This window comes from Coffea eugenioides, chromosome 1 (genome assembly GCF_003713205.1).
Source record: "Coffea eugenioides isolate CCC68of chromosome 1, Ceug_1.0, whole genome shotgun sequence".
Taxonomy (NCBI): Eukaryota; Viridiplantae; Streptophyta; class Magnoliopsida; order Gentianales; family Rubiaceae; genus Coffea; species Coffea eugenioides.
This window is the reverse complement of record NC_040035.1, coordinates 2,557,186-2,579,715: the sequence shown is the minus strand read 5'-3', so window position 1 is coordinate 2,579,715 and position 22,530 is coordinate 2,557,186. Positions and strand designations below refer to the sequence as shown.

The 22,530-nt window shown below is 35.5% G+C and overlaps 2 protein-coding genes across 2 annotated transcripts; both read left to right on the top strand.

Annotated features, from left to right (window-relative positions):
- Positions 1–6,293: 6,293 nt before the first annotated feature.
- Positions 6,294–13,091, top strand: LOC113761207 (casein kinase 1-like protein HD16). Its single transcript, XM_027304080.1, has 16 exons — positions 6,294–7,075; positions 7,866–7,991; positions 8,118–8,191; positions 8,272–8,341; positions 8,471–8,526; positions 9,035–9,106; positions 9,232–9,326; positions 9,428–9,494; positions 9,584–9,713; positions 9,834–10,052; positions 10,146–10,285; positions 10,719–10,893; positions 10,999–11,089; positions 11,727–11,884; positions 12,436–12,624; positions 12,815–13,091. Exons 1-16 carry the CDS (start codon positions 6,629–6,631, stop codon positions 12,872–12,874), a joined length of 2,169 nt encoding a protein of 722 aa, XP_027159881.1. The 5' UTR covers positions 6,294–6,628; the 3' UTR covers positions 12,875–13,091.
- Positions 13,092–14,492: 1,401 nt separating this feature from the next.
- On the top strand, positions 14,493–20,486 carry LOC113781661 (pentatricopeptide repeat-containing protein At2g21090). The gene is made up of 3 exons (XM_027327635.1): positions 14,493–16,516; positions 19,083–19,221; positions 20,038–20,486. The coding sequence occupies exon 1, from the start codon at positions 14,649–14,651 to the stop codon at positions 16,455–16,457; it is 1,809 nt and encodes a 602-aa protein (XP_027183436.1). The 5' UTR covers positions 14,493–14,648; the 3' UTR covers positions 16,458–16,516; positions 19,083–19,221; positions 20,038–20,486.
- Positions 20,487–22,530: the final 2,044 nt, after the last annotated feature.

Genomic DNA, 22,530 nt, shown 5'->3' with positions numbered 1-22,530 from the left:
TGCTTCTTCATATGCCTAAAAAGATAGCTATAACAATGGGTTTGTTTGGATATCACATTCTATTTACAAAAAAATTATATGTTTGCATTATAAATATATTTTTCAATCAAAATTTATATCTTTTCAATAATCTTTTGTTATCGCATATATCACAACGTAAAAAATGCTATTGAAACTGCATAATCCTAGCAAGCGATTAATTTTACTGACAAGCCTTAGACTCAAGTCACTGAACAAAATATATGGATTAAAATTAGTCACATAAGTAAGGCAAATTAAACCTAAAGTACACTAAAGGCTCAACAAATTTAAGAAGTCCAGAAAGATTAAATGTTCCAATGCATTATGCATGCTTAGTCAAGAACTTTCCTAATAGATTAATTACCGAAGTTTGCAGTATATAATTGGTTTCTTGAATAGCTTCTTGGACTTGTTTTAGGAGGATTTGTTGATCTAAAGCTCGTTTCGAGATAACAATTTATTGGAATTTTAAGCACACACACTATCTCTCTTACTTTTAGATTCAAATAGGATTAATCTTTCGTACACTGACAGTTTATAAACTATCAGCGTTAGATGAATCACAATTATGCTAAATTTAAATTTAAAATTCAATTTTTGCATACATATTATGAATCAAATGGTGATAGTGTATACATTTTTAGTATATATATGATTTACTTTTACAAATATTACAATTGCCTTGCCTCCACCAATTCAGCTATACTTCTATTTTCCACAACTTGAGTGGACCGACAACCCCACATTTTCTTTGATTTGGAGTTTTTACACATCATCAAGAGTTAAGATTCATTTTTGTGGTTGGAAATCCAAAGCCATATTCCCACAAGGAATTGATTGACTGCTGACATGTGCCCCCATTTGCCAATGGGCATGACCACGGTTCTAAAATCACCACTTCCAATTTAAAAATTGAAGATTTTGAGTTTGTTGAAAAGTAAAACCTAAACCGATACTTATAAGGATGCTTATGGTTACGATTCTTGAACCTTCAGCACTAGTCACGGTTTTGATTTTTTTCGATTAAGGTTCCAATTTTTTTAGTTATGTTTAAAGACTTATTATCGTAAAATTGGTTATAAGAAAAAATGACAATGAATGTAAAAAATATATATATATTATGCTATCATGTGTAAGGAAAAAGAAAAATGATGCAAATTTTATGAAAAATATCTCATTGTTAATTAAATTATATTCGTCTTGGATTTAGATTAGTCATGGAGTATTATAGACTTACTAATGGAATGGGACAATAGTTGTTGGGTCAGAATTGGAGTTACTAGTATTAAATGGTGAGTATTGATATTGAACTCTAAACTGGTTAAATATGTTTAGGTAGCAAATATTTTTTCAAATGGTTTGAGCAGTTAGTAAACCATCGATTCTGATTCTGGTTCAAATTTTTAGTGAATTTGAACCTGAATTTTAGTCACGGTTATGGTTTCGATTTTGGTTTCCAAAATTCAATTCTGGTTGCAATTCAATAAATTGTCAATATGATTTCGGTCCTGTTCCAGTTCAAATTTGAATCATGGCTACCCTTATTTGCCAATTAGATAATCATGATGTCGAGCACATTGTGATACCATATCTTGTAGTCTAAAGAACTTAGGCTCTATTTGGATTCTTCATTTTTTGAAAAACAAATTTTTTCACATATAATGTTACAGTAACACACATAAAAATAATTCTAAAAATACCATATCCATATAATATATCAAAAATAATTTTAAATATATAAAGAATTAAAAAATAAAATCTATATTATCTTCTTCTTTAATCTATCACCACCACCATCACCCCCACCACCATCTTCCTCCTTCCTCTCTTTTCTCCTCTTTCCTCTCCCTCTTTTTCCTCCTCATTCCTCTCCCTCCCTCTTCCTCCTTCTCCCCTTTTCCCTTCCACACCATACCCCATCTCCTCCCCTCTAGCCTCAACCAAAAGGCCTCGATCGAAGGCCACGATCTGGTCTCAACGAGGTTAAATTGGAAAGGGGAAGGAAGGGGAGGGTCGGGTTCCAGCGAGAAAAAGGAAGGAAAGGAAAGGGTGGGAGGGGAGAGAGGGAGGAGGAAGAGGGACGGGAATAAGAGAGGAGAAGGGAGAGAGGGGATGGTGACGGTGGTGGATACTGGTGGTGTGGGTGGAGTGTTAATTTTTAAAAATTATTCTAAAAAATTTTAAACCTTAAAAATACCCTAAAATATATCTCAAAAATATCTCAAAAAACATCATTAAAAATATTCATACTAAAAGTTTTTCATATATATTACTACAATAAAATATTTCAAAAACATCCCCAACTCTTGCACACTCATTCAAATCAAAAACTTTAAAAAATAAATGTAAAACAAACCCCTTCTCTGTTCTATTCCATCCCTTAGGGTTGTTTATTGTTTTTTTACCCATTTGATATGATGGAATAACCGAAACTAAGCCATATTTGATCCTTTAAAACCCATCAAAGACTTCATCTCTTGGTTATCTCCTTAGCTGCAATTTGTAATCATCGAAAGACTAAAAAGGTACAACTTACAAATATGAGGTGCTATTATTATGATATTGCCTATCAATTAATTTTCTCTGCTCATTTATGATATGAGGTGCTATTATTATGATATTGTGAAGACCACGAGTTTGGAAGAATTTCCTGTATGTTATCAATTGTTTTAATTTTTCACACGTAACGTCTTTAAAGATTGATGTGTTTCACGATTTTTTCGAGTTACTTAAAAGAAAATATGTTATAGCCTTATAGGCAATTCATAGATGCAAGTTTGAATACAAACGTTGATCACGTTGATTAGAGATATCTTTTGGAATAGTTGACTATTAAAAGGCAGACGTTGACGGGTTTGCTTGGATTGCTTCATATTTCCCCAATTTTATTTGCTTACATCATCTTTACAATTTTCAATACACATTTTTATCTTTCCAATATCTTTTTATCTCACATACATCACATCACAAAAAGTACTACAGTAAAAATATCCCAAATAATCCCAAATATAACTTACAATCCAAACAGACTATTTGCACTACCAATTTGGACCTGGGCCCTCCTCCCTCAATTTTTTTATTCTTTTATGACAAAATTGTCTCTACCGCTTTGCCTCACATCATAGACGGCCTTATTTGCCAGTTAAGGCCTTGTTTGGATTGCGGTTTTTCGTCGGAAAATTATGTCGTTTTCCGTGATCATATTTTTTTATTACTTTTTTTCCTCACATACATCAAATCGCTACAGTAATTTTTTCATGAAAAATCATGGAAAATGCAATCCAAACACAGGCCTTGTTTTTTGTCAAGTTTATCTGTTATAAGTTTTTTTAAAAATTTTAACTACACTAATCTTCAAAAAAAAACTTTTAAAAATATACACGCTTCAAAATATTTTTTAAAAAAACACGCTTCAAAAGTTTTTATAAAAACTTCTACAGTAAACTGCGGTAAGATTTTAGACAAACACCAAAAAAATTCACTTGCCAAACAGGCCTTAAAGTTTCAAACGACTCACTGAAGTCAACCAACTCTCACTTGTACCTTGTCACCAACACGATTATGATCTCGGAATGTAATCGAGTCGAGTCGAGTCGAGCTCGAGTATGACTACTTGCTCAAGCTTGAGCTCGATGCTTGCTCACAGAACTCAAGCTTGACTCGCATGAGCTCGAGTCAATACGAGCCTTATCGAGCTCGAGTTAAAAATTTTCATTTTCTTGATAATTTTTGAGCAAAAAGACATTATTGTCCTTTTAAAAATTTTTATATGATTTGAAACATTTCGTAAATTCAACAACTCTTTTGGGTATAAGGGTACTTTTATAATAATAATATATTAAATAATTAAAATTAAAAAGCTCAATAAGTCTCGACGAGCCTTCGAGCAATGTTTCTGGATGCTCGAACTCGATTAACCCGAGTTCGAGTCAAGTTTTTTACCGTGCTCACGAGCAGTTCGATTCGATTACATCCCTATTATGACCCATACTCCTTTCTTAGGCCATGATAAAGAAGGCTAACAATGGTTATGGGTATTTTGTTACATACTCTTTCCTTAAGCCATGGCAGAGAGGTTCAATGACGGCTATGCGTCTTCTGTTATATACTAATGTGTAACGCCTATATTACACATCTTGATGTATTAACACGTGCTTTTTCTAAAAGTTCAACTTAATTAAAAGTATAACTGTAATAATTTAAAGAGCGCAGATATCAACATATTAAAGCGTGTAGCTTGAATGTTTCACAACCATTGCATAACAGAAGACTTGTCCCTAAGAACCCACCCCAGCCAACCCCATGTCACCTAGTTGCAACGTAGAACCACAACCACTGCTTCTAACTCCACTGAACCTAACTACGCAACCCTCTACCAAATTTTGCATTACTCATTGCCTTAATTAGCTCCTACCTGCACAAGAACCCCAATCCATGACTAATATAGATACCAATGCCACCAAGATCAAAGCAAAAAGAGTCACTAGGTCCACCATATTATCGTAATAAGCTTTTTGATTTTTCATCCGAGTTGGAACTTTTTGGTTAGCAGATTGCTAGTACTAGTGGATTTTCATGTTGTGACCTTCCTCCCCCCTTTTCCTATGTGACTCTTGTGAGGAGCTACGGGAAATAGTGCAAGTGTAGGAGTGCAAAATCGAAAAATTATGATTTATCAACCGAATTCGAATTTAATTTGGAATTTTTGAAATCAGTAATTCGAAATTCGGAATTGAAATCGGGTTTTCGCATTTTGAATTATGGGAATTTGGTTTGAATTCAGTAATGGGATTTTCAAATCCGAATTTCCGTGAATTTGAAATCGAAATTCGGAATTCCTATTTTGATTTCAAATTCATTTTTCATATATACATATATATAATATTTTTTATATATATGTACTATAGCATTTATATTATAATAATAATTTTTATATTCCTGAATTCGGTGATTTGGAATTCCTATTTCGATGTCAAATTAGTTTTTCATATATATATATATTTATATATATGTAATATAACATTTATATTACAATAATAAATTTTATATTCCTGAATTCGATGAAATCGAAATTTATCGAATTCCGAATTGAATTCGAATTCGAAGTTGGTGAATTCAAAATCGAATTCGATCAGAAATTCTGATGCCAAAACTTCAAAAAATTCTAATTTCAAAGTTCCGAATTACCGATTTCGATTCTGATTCGCACCTCCTATGCAAGTGTGCTGGTTGACGATTGCTATTAAGGCTTCCAAGCCTTTCCTTAATTATTAAATTTGATGCTTGAGCTATCAAGTTAAAATGCACCAGATAAAAAAAATGATACTACATATGACAACTTCAAAGTTTATGAAAAGCATAGATCAACTCAATTGTCAATTTTTTAAAATTATTTTTCATCTTTACTGGACATCAACATGAAAATAACTAGCCAATTTTTAACATGAACAGTAAACAGGGGGTTTGAAAGTTTTTGTTTTTTTAACTTGCTAACATCTGTGTTTAAATAGGAGATTATTTGAAATAATTACTGTAGAACTTTTAACAATGTAATGTACATGAGATAAAAGGTGATTGAAAAAATAAAAAAGTGTATCAAAAAATGTGTTTATGATGTAAGAAATTTTTTTTTGGATAAATAAATCCTATCCAAATGAACTTTTGTTTTTTTTTTGTTTTCCCTTGAACACTTGATATCCCCACCTTCAAATAAAACTAATCCATATTTGACTAGAGAAACGCTTGCAAAGTCTGACTCTTATTCAAAGGTGAAGGTTTGGCAAGAACTTTTTAAGGCATCGCATTACCAGCTACCCCAAACTCATGGGTCAAATGCACTTTTGTTTGGATAAAGTAGTATTATTTGGAATAATTACTGTAACACTTTTTATGATATGATGCATGCGACGTAACAAAAGTAATTGTGATTGGGAATATAAAAGGATGCGTTGGAAAATATATATTTATGATGTAAGTAAAAATTTGGAAAAACATTTATCCGATCTTCTAAAAATTTTTACATTCTACGAATAAATTTTTAATCATATTTTTATATCATATACGTCGAATTGTTATAATATATTTTTTTTATAAAAAAAATTCCAAAAAAATAGCAATCCAAATGGGCTAAATTTGCTTTAAAAAAAATTGTAGGTCACCATTCTTTTCTTCTAGAAAAGTTAGACCACGTACTCATCGAGCAATTCACAAAACATGCAATAATTTTACAAATAAAGAAAGAGCCCAAACTCATACACCAGTTTTCTTTCCTTTTTCTTTGGCACTTTCTCACCTTTTTTCCAACACATACACAGAGAGTCAGAGATATTTTGGCATGCGTGCTTTCCGTCTCGAACCCTAGTCCCAATTTCACCAAAATTCAAACCCCAGATTTCTTCCCCCGATTTCCCCTTTTTCTTTGTCAAGATTCCGATTATAAACACTTTATTTCTATTAATTTTCAATTAATGCTAGATTTCAAGGTTCCGGAAATGATGCTTTCTTAGCTGAAGAAGATCAAGAGGACTGCGACAGAGAGAAAGGTAGTACTGATGGTGGTAAATTCAATTAGGGTTAGGGTTCATTGCATGGGTTGTGGTATCTGCAAATGTCGGAGTTGCGGGCCGGAGTTCGTCTAGGCCTTTGTGGTTCGCCGACAGTAGTTCCACCGGTTTTGCCGCCAGCAGCGGCTGGGGAAGGAAAGGAAATAGTAGAAAAGAAGGCGAGGAAGGGGAAAGTAGAAGGAGAGGCGGCAGGTGTTGGGTTTGCTGGGAAGTATATTAAAACTCGTGCTGCGAAAGCTAAAGCAGCGGCGGAAGCGGCGGGGAAGGTAGCTGAGGTAGAGGAGGAGTTAAAGGTGGTGAAAAGGGTAAGAAAGGGAAAAGCTAAGGCGGATAACAAGGAAAAGGAAAAGGTAAAGGAGGAGGAGGAAGAAGAAGCGGCGGTGGTGGTTGAGGAAAAGGTCAAAAAGATGGGGGATGAAAGTGGGGGTATGAGTGCTAAAGGGAGTGCTGGACTAGAAGATGATGCTTCTCTTGCATCTTTTCCTGATAAGGTTAATTCCTTTTTATTTTTTTTGGGGGGGGGGGGGCGGTTTCATTAATCACTTACGTAGTTAATTGCAGCATAGGCTGGGTTAGTTTGTGTAGGTGGGAGTAAAGATGAATTATAAATGGGCCTGCATGCAGTACTTTGTTGATTTTGTATCTATATGCGCGTTTGTATGGGCTGAAAGATGTAAATGCAGGCATTCAATGTGCTAATTCATCAAGGTGATTTTTTTCCTAAATTTTTGGTTTAACTAATGATATTTGGGTTAGTGAACAAGCTCAATTGCATCTCAATGTGTATCTTCTTATGTAAAAGCACATGTTTGAGAATTTTGGCAGAGGGGTGTTGAGGTAGATCCCAATTTATAGTTACTCTGCAATGCTTTTAGTCCCAAAGACTTCATGCCTTGGGGGTGGCGTTGTATCTGACTGTGGAAGAAATTTGGTGCAGCTCTTGTTCTGATGATTTGCAAGAACTCAAATTGTGCTTTTATAATTTAAGACTAAGAAGTTATTTTTGGTTTGGTATGTTGATAATTGGGTTATGTGGCTTTTTGTAGAGGCCTTGGTCTAATGGCCAGGATTGAGACCTCGGGATTTAGAAGTCCCCGGTTTCATCCCCTTCCCCCTCCTCAATCCTCATCCCCCTGGTATCTTAAATCCCAACCATCCCATGCTGATTTTTTTAAAAATTGGGTTATTTGCTTGCTTTATTAGACAGGAAAGTTATTAGTGGACTCATCTTCTTTATGCATGTTAAGAACATTTTTTCCTTATGTTGGAGTGGATTTTCAGGTGCAAGTTGGAGGCTCACCCATGTATAAGGTTGAGAGGAAATTAGGTAAAGGTGGCTTTGGACAGGTATTTTTGGGTCGTCGTGTTTCTGGTGGAGAGCGGACAACAGGTCCTGGAGCTGTGGAGGTAGTGTTAATTTTCTCCCGTTTTCTTTAAATTAGTCAAGAAACTACATTTATCTATTCAAAATAAACAGCATCACAAATAAATGCAGATGTTGTGATTTAATTTTGATGTTGTTTTTCATTTCAGGTAGCTCTGAAATTTGAGCATAGAAATAGCAAAGGCTGCAGCTATGGTCCTCCATATGAGTGGCAGGTTTACAAGTATGCATTTGAATCCTCTCCTTAGCAAGCGTTTCTACATTTTCTCAATTGTAAAAATCTTTTTGCTTCTATCTTAATAGCACTCTTGGAGGTAGCCATGGAGTGCCTAAAGTACACTATAAAGGAAAACAAGGAGACTACTATGTAATGGTATGATCTGAGTGCTAAATGCATTTAGCCTTTGTACTGCACATGTGTCTTTAGACACGCCCGTGTAGGATTTGTGAATTGCTGTTCTGGCTATATGTATGCTGATAGATTGCTTTTTGAATGTGGTAGGTCATGGACATGTTAGGGCCCAGCTTGTGGGATGTTTGGAACTCCTCAGGGCAGTCGTAAGTTTCTGAAGGGTTGCTTATATAGTGTGCCATGTTCTCTTTTACATATCCATTGGGTTTCATTTTGCACGCTAAAATTTAACGTCCTTTCAGCATGCTTGATGTTTGTTGAAGTAGGAGTTCTCTTTTATCATAGTATTGCACTTGGTTGCTGTTTTGGTGCATTTTGAAGTTCAATTTCAGATGCTTGCTGTTGATTAATAGTATGTGCATAAAAAAGTATAAGAACGGGTCATGTGTCATGATGATGTAGGAGACAAGATAAATTGGGTAAAGTGATAGTCTGTTATCTTCTTTTGAGATGCCAATAGTTTTATTTTAAACTAAGGTTGACTTTTTGCCAATGGTTTTGATATCTGTTGCTGTCTTAGTGTATTTTGAAACCTTGTAGGTGGAGTAGGCAGGGTGTCAGCAGAATTGGTTGCTGCTGTTGTTTCTCACTTTCGCTAAGAAATATATTGTACTTAGTCGCCTTGCTTTTGAACTGATCATGCACAATTTGCAGGATGTCTGGGGAAATGGTTGCTTGCATTGCAGTTGAATCCTTGTCAATATTGGAGAAGCTGCATGCAAAAGGGTATTACACCACCTTTTTCTTGTTCCTACCTTCAGTCTGTATCTCTTAATGTTTCGTATGGTATTGATGGGATCTACTGAAGTTTGTATGTTTGTCTTGCCATGGTTTACGTTTCATGAAATTAGGTATGTGCATGGGGATGTAAAGCCTGAGAACTTTTTGCTCGGCCAGCCATCAACACCTCAAGAAAAGAAGTTGTTTCTTGTAGATTTAGGATTAGGTGAGACACACAACCTAATAGACTTCTAATTTGTTCTTCTCTTTTTTTTTTAACAATTTCCCATACTTTCCATTTTACTTATGTCTATGCGTTTATTGCAGCAACTAAGTGGAGAGACAGCACCAGGGGGCAACATGTTGAATATGATCAACGTCCTGACATATTCAGGTGAATGTTGCTCATACTGTAAAGTCTGATGTTCGAATAACTCTGCTTCCACTAAATACCCTTTTCCCCCTATTCTGGTGATGTCCCAGAGGGACTGTCCGCTATGCTAGTGTGCATGCTCACTTAGGAAGGACTGCTAGTAGAAGGGATGATTTAGAATCGCTTGCATATACGCTTATTTTTCTCCACAGAGGCAGGTTGCCATGGCAAGGTTTTCAGGTACTTCCTTGTCCTACTTTCTGACCTTTAGATTGGAGTATTCAGCTAAGTCCTATGTCTACTTTATTTTTCTGATGTCCTCTTCAGCTGTTTTACTCGTGTTCAATCTTTTTACCTCAGGGTGATAACAAATCATTCCAGGTGGCTAAGAAAAAGATGGCAACAGCTCCTGAAGCGCTATGTTGCTTTTGCCCTGCCCCTCTCAGAGAATTTCTTGAAACTGTTGTTAACTTGAAATTTGACGAAGAGCCAAAGTATTCAAAGTTAATATCTATTTTTGAGGGTATGATTGCTGCCGATCCTGCAACCCGACCATTAAATACAGATGGTGCTCAAAAGGTGATTCTTTTATTACCCGAGTACATGTTCTGCTTTCCTTTATTTGATGTTCATAATCATTTTATAGCTTTTATTTATTAACTTTTTTGCTAGATTATCCAAATCGGCCAAAAGCGACCCAGATTGAATCTTGATGAGGATGAAGAGGAACAGCCGAGGAAGAAAGTTCGTATGGGAGTCCCAGCATCACAATGGGTTTCAATTTACAATGCTAGGAAGCCTATGAAACAGAGGTTAAAAAAAAAGATCTTTCTCTTAGAATGGTGGTAGTTCAGTTCATGCTATCTGATATTGTTTTATTTCTCAAGTTACCGGGGTGTTCTGTTGTCTAATCTGAATCCTGAAACAGTAAGTACTTGGTTTGAACATAGATTGGAAGCATTGTTTCCTCTTTGTTCTTTTTTGGTTCCGGCTGCTTCTGTTAAAGGGGGAAAATAGACCAGAATATATTTGTCAGTGGTTCTGGGATGGTGAAGCTTACCCACATAACCTAAAAGAAAAAAAATTTTGGATAAAAAGTTGGGGAAAATGACAAAAGGACTATTGTGTATGTGTATATGTGTGCGTGTGTATTTATATATGTAGATAGTCCTCTGCCATTGCCATAATGTCATTGCCTATTGAATACCCTTTTTTATCCTCTTTTTGTTTGGTTCTACACAAAAGGTACCATTATAATGTATCGGATGCAAGATTAGCGCAACATGTAGAAAGAGGGGTAGAAGATGGGTTGTATATAAGTTCTGTGGCATCATGTTCCAACTTGTGGGCTATTATTATGGATGCTGGGACTAATTTTACAAGCCAAGTTTTTGAGATATCACCTTTTTTCTTGCACAAGGTAAGTTATTTGCATAACCTGTTTTGTTGACAAACAGAGATATTGTCCTTATCTGGAACTTCACCGACCAAGTGACCTCTAAGTGCAATTATTTTTTTATTACAGGAGTGGATTATGGACCAGTGGGACAAGAACTACTATATCAGCTGTCTTGCTGGTGCAACCAATGGAAGTTCGTTAGTGGTAATGTCAAAAGGTAAGATTGCAAAATATGGTGTCTGTTATCAATCAGTTAAACATAATTATACTTGCTAAAATGCTTTCGGATGAATCAAGAATAGGGAAACAATTCTTAAGTATTGCTACCATTATTTGTGCATCTTGTCCATTTGGGTGAGCTGTAACAGTGGCTTGTCTCTGTGGAGATTAGTCTATGTGAACCATTGTAGAGCTCAGATTGACAGATTTCTTGTGCTAAGTATTTGTCTCTTGAGGGAACAAAGTGAGACTGGGATGTGCTAATACTCTAAAATTGCTTCATTCTGGTTGTGCTGTATAATTTCAATTTTTGTGCTAATACTGGACAGATGACTCAATTTTCATTTTGCAAGTGTCCATGCCACATCAAGTTGTGATTTATTGTTCCTTTGCAACCCTTGTCCCCTCCACCCCAAAAAAAAAAAAAAAGAAAAGAGGAAGGACCAGGAGTTTATCTCCTTGGGCTTGGGAATTAGCATGAAGCCTGGTTTAGCCTGGTTTACTATTTTTACTTTTCCTCTTTTTGAGCAAAAAGTTGTATGCATAATAATTTTTTGTAACCTTGGACGTGTGATCGATCAGTTTTATTAGTTGAATATCTTGCCTCTTAATACTAAATTCCTGTTACTCTGCAGGCACCATGTATAACCAACAATCTTACAAAGTAAGTGATTCCTTTCCATTCAAGTGGATTAACAAGAAGTGGAAGGAAGGGTTTCACGTGACATCTATGGCTACTGCTGGTACTCGGTGGGCTGTGGTCATGTCCCGAAACTCTGGCTTCAGTGATCAGGTTAGGTTACTTGTTTCTTCGTTTTCTGGTTATTTTGCAGATTTGACCCAATTCACCCCTTATCAGCTGCACAAACTTTTAGACATTTTGCCTCAAAACCATTGAACTAATTTGCATTTTTAGACATTTGTGCTAGGGTGGGAAAATGGAAAAATCGCCATCTTAGATTGATTCAACTTAGACAACAGTGGATGCTGTGCAACTGGTGCAAATTGCCCTTTTTTATCTTCTTCATGCAGTGGAATGTCTTGAGAATTTTTGCCTAGAAGAGTTTTATGTCCCTTCTTTATTATTTTTTTTTGGGGTGTATGCATGCCGTTTAAACTTTAAAGTCTTATTGGTGCTGTTCACAGTTGTTATGTTAATTGACAGGGAGAAGGGAAAGGAATTGAGCTATGAATTAACAGAAACTTGGCATTCCCCACCTCTTTTAAAAAAACATGGGCTGTTACCGTCAGAAGAGTGCCTTGTGTTCCCTATTACTGTCCTGGATGTGTCTTTATTTCTGTTAAGCATAAAACGTTTTGACTGAGATATCTTTGTTTTTCCAGGTTGTGGAGCTTGATTTTCTTTATCCCAGTGAGGGCATTCATAAACGGTGGGATAGTGGTTACCGAATTACAGCCACTGCTGCTACCTGGGATCAAGCTGCTCTTATCTTGAGTGTGCCTCGGCGCAAACTGCTTGATGAGACTCAGGAAACTCTAAGAACATCTCAGTTCCCAAGCACCCATGTTAAGGTAAATATTTGTTGGGATGTGCTATTTGAACCTTGTAACCTGTCGTTTTCAATCGTTGTTGCTTTAACTTTATTGCATACCGAAGGGCTATCCTGCAGTTTGGTTTGGCGGACAAGGATCTTGTTATCAAAATACTTCATTTATTGTGGAGGTTAACTTTGTTGTCTCTGTATGTGTTTACTATAAGCAGGAAAAATGGGCAAAGAACCTCTATCTTGCTTCCCTGTGCTATGGGCGGACTGTGTGTTGATTCTGAGCATGAACCAGGAAGTCTGTAGTTAATTGTGAGGATCCAGCGGAGAAGATTGAATTATGTTTGGACATTTGTCCAGATTTTTTCCTCATTTCTTGCCCTTGATATTTGATAACAAAGTTGCTCTGGGATTAGATGCCTCGGAAGAATCCATGGCCTAATGTAAAGATTGTTCTTGTGGAAATATATACTTGATGGTGATTGTAGAGGTGCCTGTTATGAGCCTGGAATCCCCCCCCCCCCCCCCTTCTTTTTAAACATGTTTTGTAGTGATAAAATGAGGCAGAGAAAGTTCAGAAATCAATGCGTTGAAAAAAGGAGTTAATTGAAAATATTTATCTATACCCGCATATGAACCAAAAGGGGGGATTAGGTAATGTACATAAATTGAGTTGGTTTAAAACCCTTGAAGATAGAAATCTAGACATCTGAAGTTGAAATTACAAAAAATGAGTCTGCGAGTTTCTGCTTTGGCTAGCTATTCGTGAATAATCATATAGAAAAAGAATTGGCATTCTTATTCCCTTTTTTTTTGGTGAATAGAAGAAGCGCGTGACTTGCTATTCTTATCATTAGCACCAAACTTTCCTATTTCCACCTAAAAATAAATGTTACTATGTTCTTTGTTAGTCTACCTAAAGATCACAATTTGATTTTTTCCTTCATTTTTGAATTTTACAGTGTTTAAATTGTACAATTTATTTGTTTTCAACAAATGGAAACGATTTAAATTGTACAATTGCTATTAAGAATATGAAATGTACCTTTAATCCTTTTATAATCAAATTCAATATGACACAATCATCTCTCACTTTCACTAATTAACTTAAGATAAAAGTTGATTTGTTTATGACAAATACTTTTACTCAACAACCAAACAATTAAATTTGAAAATAAATAAGAGAAAGTGACTAACATAAGTGTGACCAACTCACATCAAGCTTCCTTCTTGCACAACAAATAACGAAACCTTCAATTTGGGATTGCAATTGGAACGGACATTCAACCATTTAGATGAACTCTATCTGAACCCTATAAAAAGTTTCCAACCTTTATAAAACCATTGAAAATTTCATAAACTAATCAGGTTCCGAGTCCTAGAATTTTTACGAGCCGAATCGAACACAATATTTGGTGTTCAAACTTTGTTTGTATATTATACGAACAGAGTTTGAGTTCAACAAAATTATTAATGGGTTATGAATATTATTCGAATTCAATTCGTTTATTTGTATAAATATTTGAGTGCCGATTTATTTATTAAACGATTAACCTTTTTTCGATTTCGAACAAGTCGAACACGAATACGTTTACAAACAGTTGGATTCGTTAAAAGCTCTATAAGTATCTAAAAAATGTTTAGTCTAAACTCTCTCATGTTTCACATTTACCTTCACTTTTTCATTTTTTTCCTCGAAAACTAGACCTCATCTTAACCAAAGCCTATTGGCTGAGTTTTTTTGTACATTGTTTAGTGAGCAATAATACATAATAAGTAGTATTTGTATTATCTTAGGTCTAGTTGCGCTTTTGGACCAGCTCACCCATAACACTACACACTGAAAACGGTAAATCATTAGAAAATTTGCATGATTTCCATTTATGAATAATTTTGACTAGTGGGTTCTGCATTTTGCTCTCCCTACGGCCAATCTGAACCGGCGATACTCGCCGGAGCTCATTATTACAGCGGTTGATTTCAATGACTTCATCACAACATAAATGAAGAACAACAGCGTGCCGCCGCCATCCCATATGTTTGCATCCTGCAATGCCCTTTCTCTTCTCCCCAACTCGCATTCTCAAGCCGTCATTTAAGCCCAGTAACAAGAATAATACTTGCATAGTCCAAAACTTTCTGAATCTTTGCTCTCAAGGTCACCTTCAAGAAGCTGTCAAGTCTTTAGACCTCTTAGCGCAAAAGGGCATTCGTTTGGACTGTAAAAAATTAACTTTTCTCATACAGAAGTGTGCTGAGTCCAAGAATTTGAAATTGGGCAGATGGGTTCACCTCCATCTAAAGGTTACTGGTCTAAAACACCCCAATACATTTTTAGCCAATCATTTGATCAATATGTACGGTAAATGCGGCGATCACATTGAAGCACGCCGAGTGTTTGATAAAATGAGCTTGAGAAATTTGTATTCTTGGAACAACATGCTTTCTGGGTATGCTAAACAACTTATGGTAAAGCCTGCAAGGAGGTTGTTTGATAAAATGCCCGAGAGGGACGTTGTATCGTGGAATACTATGGTAATTGCCTACGCGCAGGGTGGTATATGTGATGAAGCTTTGAGGTTTTATAAAGAGTTGAGGAGGTCAGTTATTGGGTTTAATGAGTATAGCTTTGCTGGAGTGGTGACGGTTTGTGTGAAGTTGAGGGAGTTGAGGCTAACAAAGCAGGTCCACTCTCAAGTTTTGGTTGCAGGGTTTTCACTAAATGTGGTCCTTTCTAGTTCCATTGTTGATGCATATGCTAAATGTGGGGAATTGGGTGATGCCAGGAAATTATTTGATCAGATGGGAAGAAGGGATGTTCTGGCTTGGACCACTTTGATATCAGGATATGCCAAATGGGGTGATATGGAGTCAGCCAGGGTGTTATTTGATGTGATGCCTGAAAGGAATCCTGTTTCTTGGACTGCTATGATTTCAGGTTATGCTCGTAATAACAAGGGACATGAGGCCCTTGACTTGTTTATGAAGATGATGATGCTTTGCATTAGACCTGATCAGTTTACTTTTAGTAGTTGCCTTTGTGCTAGTGCAAGTATAGCCTCACTCAAACATGGTAAACAAATCCATGCACATTTGATAAGGATTAAATTTAGGCCTAATTCAATAGTTTTAAGTTCTCTCATTGACATGTATTCAAAGTGTGGTTGTCTGGAACTTGCAAAGCAAGTTTTTGATGTTGTGGGTGACAAACAAGACGTAGTATTGTGGAACACAATGTTATCTGCACTTGCACAGCATGGTTCTGGTGAGAAAGCAATAAATTTGTTTGCTGAAATGGTGACAGCGGGCGTTAGACCAGACAAAATCACCTTTCTTGTTCTTCTCAGTGCATGTAGTCACTCAGGGCTTGTGCACGAGGGACTTAGGTTATTTGAGTCAATGAATCGCGATCACAATATTGTTCCAGATCAGGAACATTATTCTTGCTTAATTGATATTTTAGGTCGAGCAGGACGATTCCATGAGGTAATGGATCATCTAAGAAAGATGCCATGCAAACCGGACGAACATGTCTGGAATGCCTTAATTGGTGTTTGTACAATGCATGGAAATATAGAGCTGGGAAGAATAGCAGCAAAACACCTTCTTCAGTTGAATCCTCAATCACCAGCAATCTACGTATCACTGTCAAGACTATATGCAGCACTTGGCAAGTGGGACTCTGTGATGAGGTTGAGACAGCTAATGAATGAGTGGAATGTTAGCAAAGAACAAGCACTTAGTTGGTTAGAAATAGATCATAACTTGCATCAAACTACTGTATCTGATAAAGTCAATTCATCAGCATTAGGAGAAGCTAACCCACTTGTTGAACTGTTGGCTGATCGCGGTGGAATATGATCACCCAGTAACAAATGGTGAAGACAGAACCTTTTCCTATTTTGAAATGTTTTGTCCTGGTGAGTAAAAAAGGCATACGAAGTTACTTTTTTTTAAACCCCTGTATTTCTTATTGATTAGATTATTAATGAAACACCCCACTAGATGGGAATCGGAGAGGAGATTTGTCTTTTTTCGGAAGCTTTGTATAGATGGGATGGAAACATCCATATTTGTCTTTTTCATTGCTTTCTTAGTGCATTCTTAAGATGAGCCCTACAATACCATATCTGGTCAATTTTGCTTTTCACATTCTTGATAGTGTTGAAATATCTTTTCCTAAATTGTTCATGAATTTAGTATTAAGAGGTCTACTTGTCAGTATAAGATCTTCCCACACAATTGTATCTTTGCTTTCCTTCTCTTCCTCTTTTGCTTTCTTGGATTGTAATTTTTTAAGTACCTGCTGTTTATCTTTAGAGGAAAACTTTTCTGCTTGTTGAATTCCTTTCATTGTTCTTTTGTTCAAAGTTTCAAGGTTTATTATGGGTGGGTAGGGAGATAAAACCTCTCATTCCTACCTATGAAATAAGGAAAAATAGATGCTTCAAGGTGAGTATGTCCCTCACCCACTTGGCTATCTGCAGTAATTAATTAAGCATTGATTAACAAATCAAAATGCAAGATTTGGGTTTTAAGATGGTATCTGCTACTTGCACATGCTCAGTCAGCTAATAGATTCCTTGAATCTTTGTTTGATGGACCTTTAAAAGTTTTATTTTTAACATGATAAAATGAGAAATGTGCTGTTCTTGGGGGATTCTATCATGCATTGGTTTCCTGGTTTTCAACTATTCTCCAAGAGACATTGCCAACATTGTGAGTTTTCTTTTTGCGGAAGAAATCCTGGGTAACCAGTAATACCAGGCAAAGGATTTTTTTTCCTAGTCTTGTGTTTTGTATTTGGACTGCTTTAACCCTGTATGGTGCATCAACCTCCTTATTACTGCACATAATTCTACTTACTTATCTGTTCCTTTTTAACTTTTTTATCCTTTGACTGCTTATTTATGTTTGCTTTTCTGGTTGATCTGTTTTGGTGATGTACTTGTTTTCTGTCTCGTCGCTGGTGATTTTTTTGTCTGGACTTTTGCCTGTTATGTATTTCATTCATGTTAATAACCATCATGTTTTAGGTGGTCTGGCTTATTCTCTTGGCTTGGCAGCTAAGTTTAGTATTCTGATCTATTTATAACTCAATTCTTTCTTTTATATTGTTTGGTTCACATTATATGCTATGAGTCCCAAAAAGCCAGTTTGGAAGGTAGGATTAGGGATGTTAATGGATGAAAATGAAATTTAATAAAAAAGGAGAGATATGGTGTGGCGGAAGGCTATGACTTTCAGCAATAATGGAATGTTAAGAATTCCCTTTTTCTTTTTCCTTCATATATTTTTCGAAATTTAAACAAAATAGTAATTTTGCTCAGTTGTAGTAAGTGGAGGTTTTGCTGATAGGCTAAATGGACAACTTCACATGATAAATGATCCGTTTGGATTATTGAGATGGACAAAAAATTGGAGGATTTGTAGCTCAATTCATAGAAGCATGGATACTCTTAAGATGTTTAGCAAATGAAGATGCATTGTGGCTAGCTGGATAGGGATAAGCCCATGACTTTACATGGATCGAGCAAATCTATACTTTCAGGCAGTTTTGAAGATGGAGGAAATTAAATTTGTACATAGAAGCTGTTCTGAGTCTATTATGGTGGTAAGTTATTGGAAATGATATGTTGAGAGTGTGACTGTCTTTGCTGCTTCTTTTTCTTTTTTTTTTTTTAAAAAATAAGAATTCCATTTATAAGATGATTTTTTTTTTTTTATTTCATTTTCTTTCCCTCTCTTGATAGGATTTTATGCTTGAGTTGGAGTCTTGTTCCTCTTTTCTAAAATGATTGCATAACAGAATGGCTTCGTTCACTTAAATTTGTATTTCAGTCCCTTCTGCTGTTTTTGTTGGTCCTTTTTAAAAAAAAAAATAAAAAAATAGACATCTTACTTCTTTTCTCCCCTTCACTGACTTGTATCCTTTAAGGTCTATGAAATGATGATTTAACGCCTTAATTGTATTTTTTCCCCTGGTTTAAGAAGGTAACATTTGGAGTTATTGAAGGAGGTCTTTGTTGCAGCTAGTTAGTGAATTGGGATTGTGGGAACAATGCAGTTGGTTCAATGACAAAGAATGCAAAAAGGACTGTGCCATTCTTTTGAGAGAGTTAGATCTGGGAGTTAATCACAGACATATTTCTTGAATGAAAAAATAGAGTGAAAGCACTTGCTTCGAGAAATGATTATTTGAAGCTTATAAATCAATGAATTGTATGAAGCATACCCATATGCTTGAACTGAAGATTTGGGCAATCCATGGCATAGAAGTACAAATCAAATCAGTTGAAACAGTACCAAAAAGTGGTTTTGTAATTTGAGGTCTCATAGATTGAAGTTCACGTAAGCAATAGTCACTCTACATCTAAGCTGGTCTATGGCTCCTGTGAAGATAGATTGCAGTATTTCAGCTCATTATTGTTTTTATTTCTTGTTGGAGTTTAATTTGTAGGTATAAGGGAGTCTTTTATTTTGCAGCTTGATTCCTTTGCTGAGGCAAAGAACAGCTTGATGATATCTCATGTTTTTGGGGTGCTTTCTTGCTTTGCAAGATGCCTTGGAGAAAAGGTTTGCCAGCATTTTGTGAAGATCACATGCAGTTGATGATGTCAGATAGGTTGGTATTCTGAATTTACGTGTGGTCTTATAATTGTTACACTTACATTTACCCTTTTGTGAGTGAACTTTTTGGGAGGTCCCTAAAAGGGGGAAAAATAGATTGGCAAAACTTATTTAATTCTGCTTGTTTTGGTCAATATTGCTGGACCTTCATTTTACACATCTCGTAATGAGTGTAACTTTTTCTTACAAAAATTGGTAACAATTCCTCGTGCCTTGGAATAATAATGGTCTTATTACAGGTAGTTTGATTTGTGTGTTAAAGCAATTGGACTAAAGAGTGGCTACCTCTCCTTCTGTTTCTTTGTCATGAAGACTTATCAGTCTAGAAAGTATGGTGAATGATAAATTTGGCCACATTTTTTGTTTGTGGATGTTCATGTAAACTTTGTTGAGCACTTAATGGTTCCATTATGGAGATAGCTTAGGCAGTGCTTATTACACATTTCTGTGGTTGTGTAGGCATGTAAATTTTCACGAGAGATCAAATTATGACACTAGTAGAAAATGAGTTAACCTTCGTATGTGCCACACGTTTTCACCTACAATTCTATATTCCTGTGAGTAAGCCCATCAAAAAATTAAAGATATTTTACCATCTCATTTATTTCTTAGTCTTCCATTGTAGAACTACTTTTTTTTTCTTTAATGACACCTCTCTCCCTTATGAGCATAATTTTATGAATGTGTCATCTCCAGTTTAATACTGTTCTTAATTCTGTTTATTGACATGCAGTTTTCTAGTTATGTGCATTTTCTTTTATCAGATAAATAATGGGCTTTTCTGTTTCTTTTCCATCCATGTCTCTTCCAGGCAGTCATGAAGTTTGGAAGCAACGTTTAATTTTGAAGGAAGACAGTGCTGAGCTTGGACATGATCAAACTAAGGCCATGGGATAGTGGTGATATATTTTTGAAGAAAACAAATCACTGCCTCTTCTGGCCGTTCTAAAAGAAGATTTGTCTTGATTCTGGCCATTTAGATTTTTTACCCCCATCTCACTGCTTGTCTCCTTCCACCAGGATACTCTGTTTTGCTTTTTGGTTGGTCAGGTTGGAGTCTGTGGTGACCAGGATTACTGACACAATTGGAATTGGATCCATTGATACTCCCGATTTCACTGATTCCATAACACCATTACTGATGAAACTGCAGCCTTGTATCAATGCCAACTCAATTTGCAAACTTGAAGATTCTGGGAATTGGGAGTAATCTCATTTCCATCAGACCCATCCTTGTCTGCACTTTTCTCAAGCATGCCTAAAAACACTTCTTGTTCTGAAGCAGACAGCAGTAGTTGAAGGGAGTGACTTTGACAATTTTACCTTTACCTTCAGCTGTTGAATGGGTTTTCAGTTTGACAGTAAAAGTAGGTCAGAGTATTTGAATGCCAACAACATAGTAAAAATGTAGAATTGGATAAACTCTTGAATGGGGATATAACAGATATCTCTCTTTTTTTTTTTTTATCATTTACTTCTGAATGACGGTATAGTCAAATGCTCGAATTTGTTCATAGCCCTTTCTTGGTTGATGTTAGTAACTTCTGAAACTATTTCTGTGAAGTTATGGCATTTGCAGTTGCACTTAACAAGACTATTGGAATGAACTTATTTAGATGCAATCCAGGACAAACTCTATAAAGCTGTACAATCGAATTCAAGTATGTGTGTTTTCATCAGAAGTTTTTCAAGAGTTTGATTAGTTTAGAATGTCAACTACTAGTGATTGTGCAAGTACTTTGAGCTAGCTACTGTGGATAAAGTTTACGCTAGCAAAGACCCAGTCTCAACACAAATACATGGAAGTAAAAGATCTAACTGATGGAAAGGTCCCTCGTATTTCCAGAAGATATCAATTTAGTCCCTTCCCATACAGGGAAGTATTCTGGCTTTGGCATTATCAAATTTTTTTTATTGCTATGCAGTTCCCAAGTGCTACTCTTTTTTTTTTCCCAAAACCGCCAATGATGTCTGACGGGTGAGTTTGGTTACCCATTTTATTAATAAAAATAAAATAATTATATGTAAATTGAGGGGAACATAAAATCTTATCTCTTAATAATAATTAAAGAATGACAAACGTTTACCATGTCTAGGGCTCTGTTTGATAATCCAGTTTAGTATTTAAATTTAATGGATTTTAGATCTTAATACATTTAGACCGTTTGACAACTAAAAATTGAACATCTGAATTAATTAAGTAACACTGAATTTTCTAGGCAAAACTTGGTTCTAAAATTAAGTGATAAACTATTCACTTATCACTGAATGTGATACGTACTCAAATATATTAAATTTAATACTTAACAATTCAATAAGTTAATGGATTCAGACTTCAAATTTCAGATTTCAGTTTTATGACTTTTATCCAATCCCAAACCTATCAACATTACATAGGCCTTTCATCAGTTTTGGCAAATCTACGAAGGAACTAATAACAATGAAAGGAAAGCCTAAACTACCCATGGTAGTCAAAGAATTAGCCAGTACATTAGCTTGACAAAAGTAATGTGTAAGAGAATTAATAAAAATGTTACTTATAGTCATTTTTTGGGCTTAAAATGTCACATCTACATTTCCCTTCTCCCTTCTAGTCGACTTAGTGGCTCCAATTTTCATTCATATTGAGGTTCTCAAGTAGCGAGTCCAGAGTAAAATGCATAGTCAAAGCTCACAATTTTAATGTAAAATATTACACCAAGCTATCACAATCTAAAGGACCAAAACTCAAGACACCAAACTAAAACCAACCCGAGGATCCTGACTTCTTACAAGATCTTCCCAAATCCTATTTATAAGAATGGTGAATTCATGGATTTTTAACCGTACGTGAAGGCTGAAAATTTGCCTACATTGTTATAGCTAAGATTATCTACAAAATGAAAGAAAGAACTTGGTGACTTTTCACATAATTAATTTTTGAATTATTACATATTATGATTAATCTTTCTATATAGACTGATAGGTCTAAATGCATGCCATATCACACTAACTAATTCTTAAACTCTATAACTAATTCTTAAACTTGAATTATTATATACTATATGGATTAATCTTTCTACTAAATTAAGTAACAATTTTAGTATTTTGATCATATCTTTGTGTAGAAAAGTCGAAATTGAGTGTTACGTTGTAAACTATAGTCAAAGTGCTTCAAATCCATGTAAATAACTAACCCTAATTCCAAACCTAGAAAATTTGATGAATCTTTAAATTTGACTCATATAATTCACTAAAGTGAATAGATGATCTTTGTTATAGGTTATCACATGGAGCTAGTGTTTTGTGTCTTTATTATAATAAA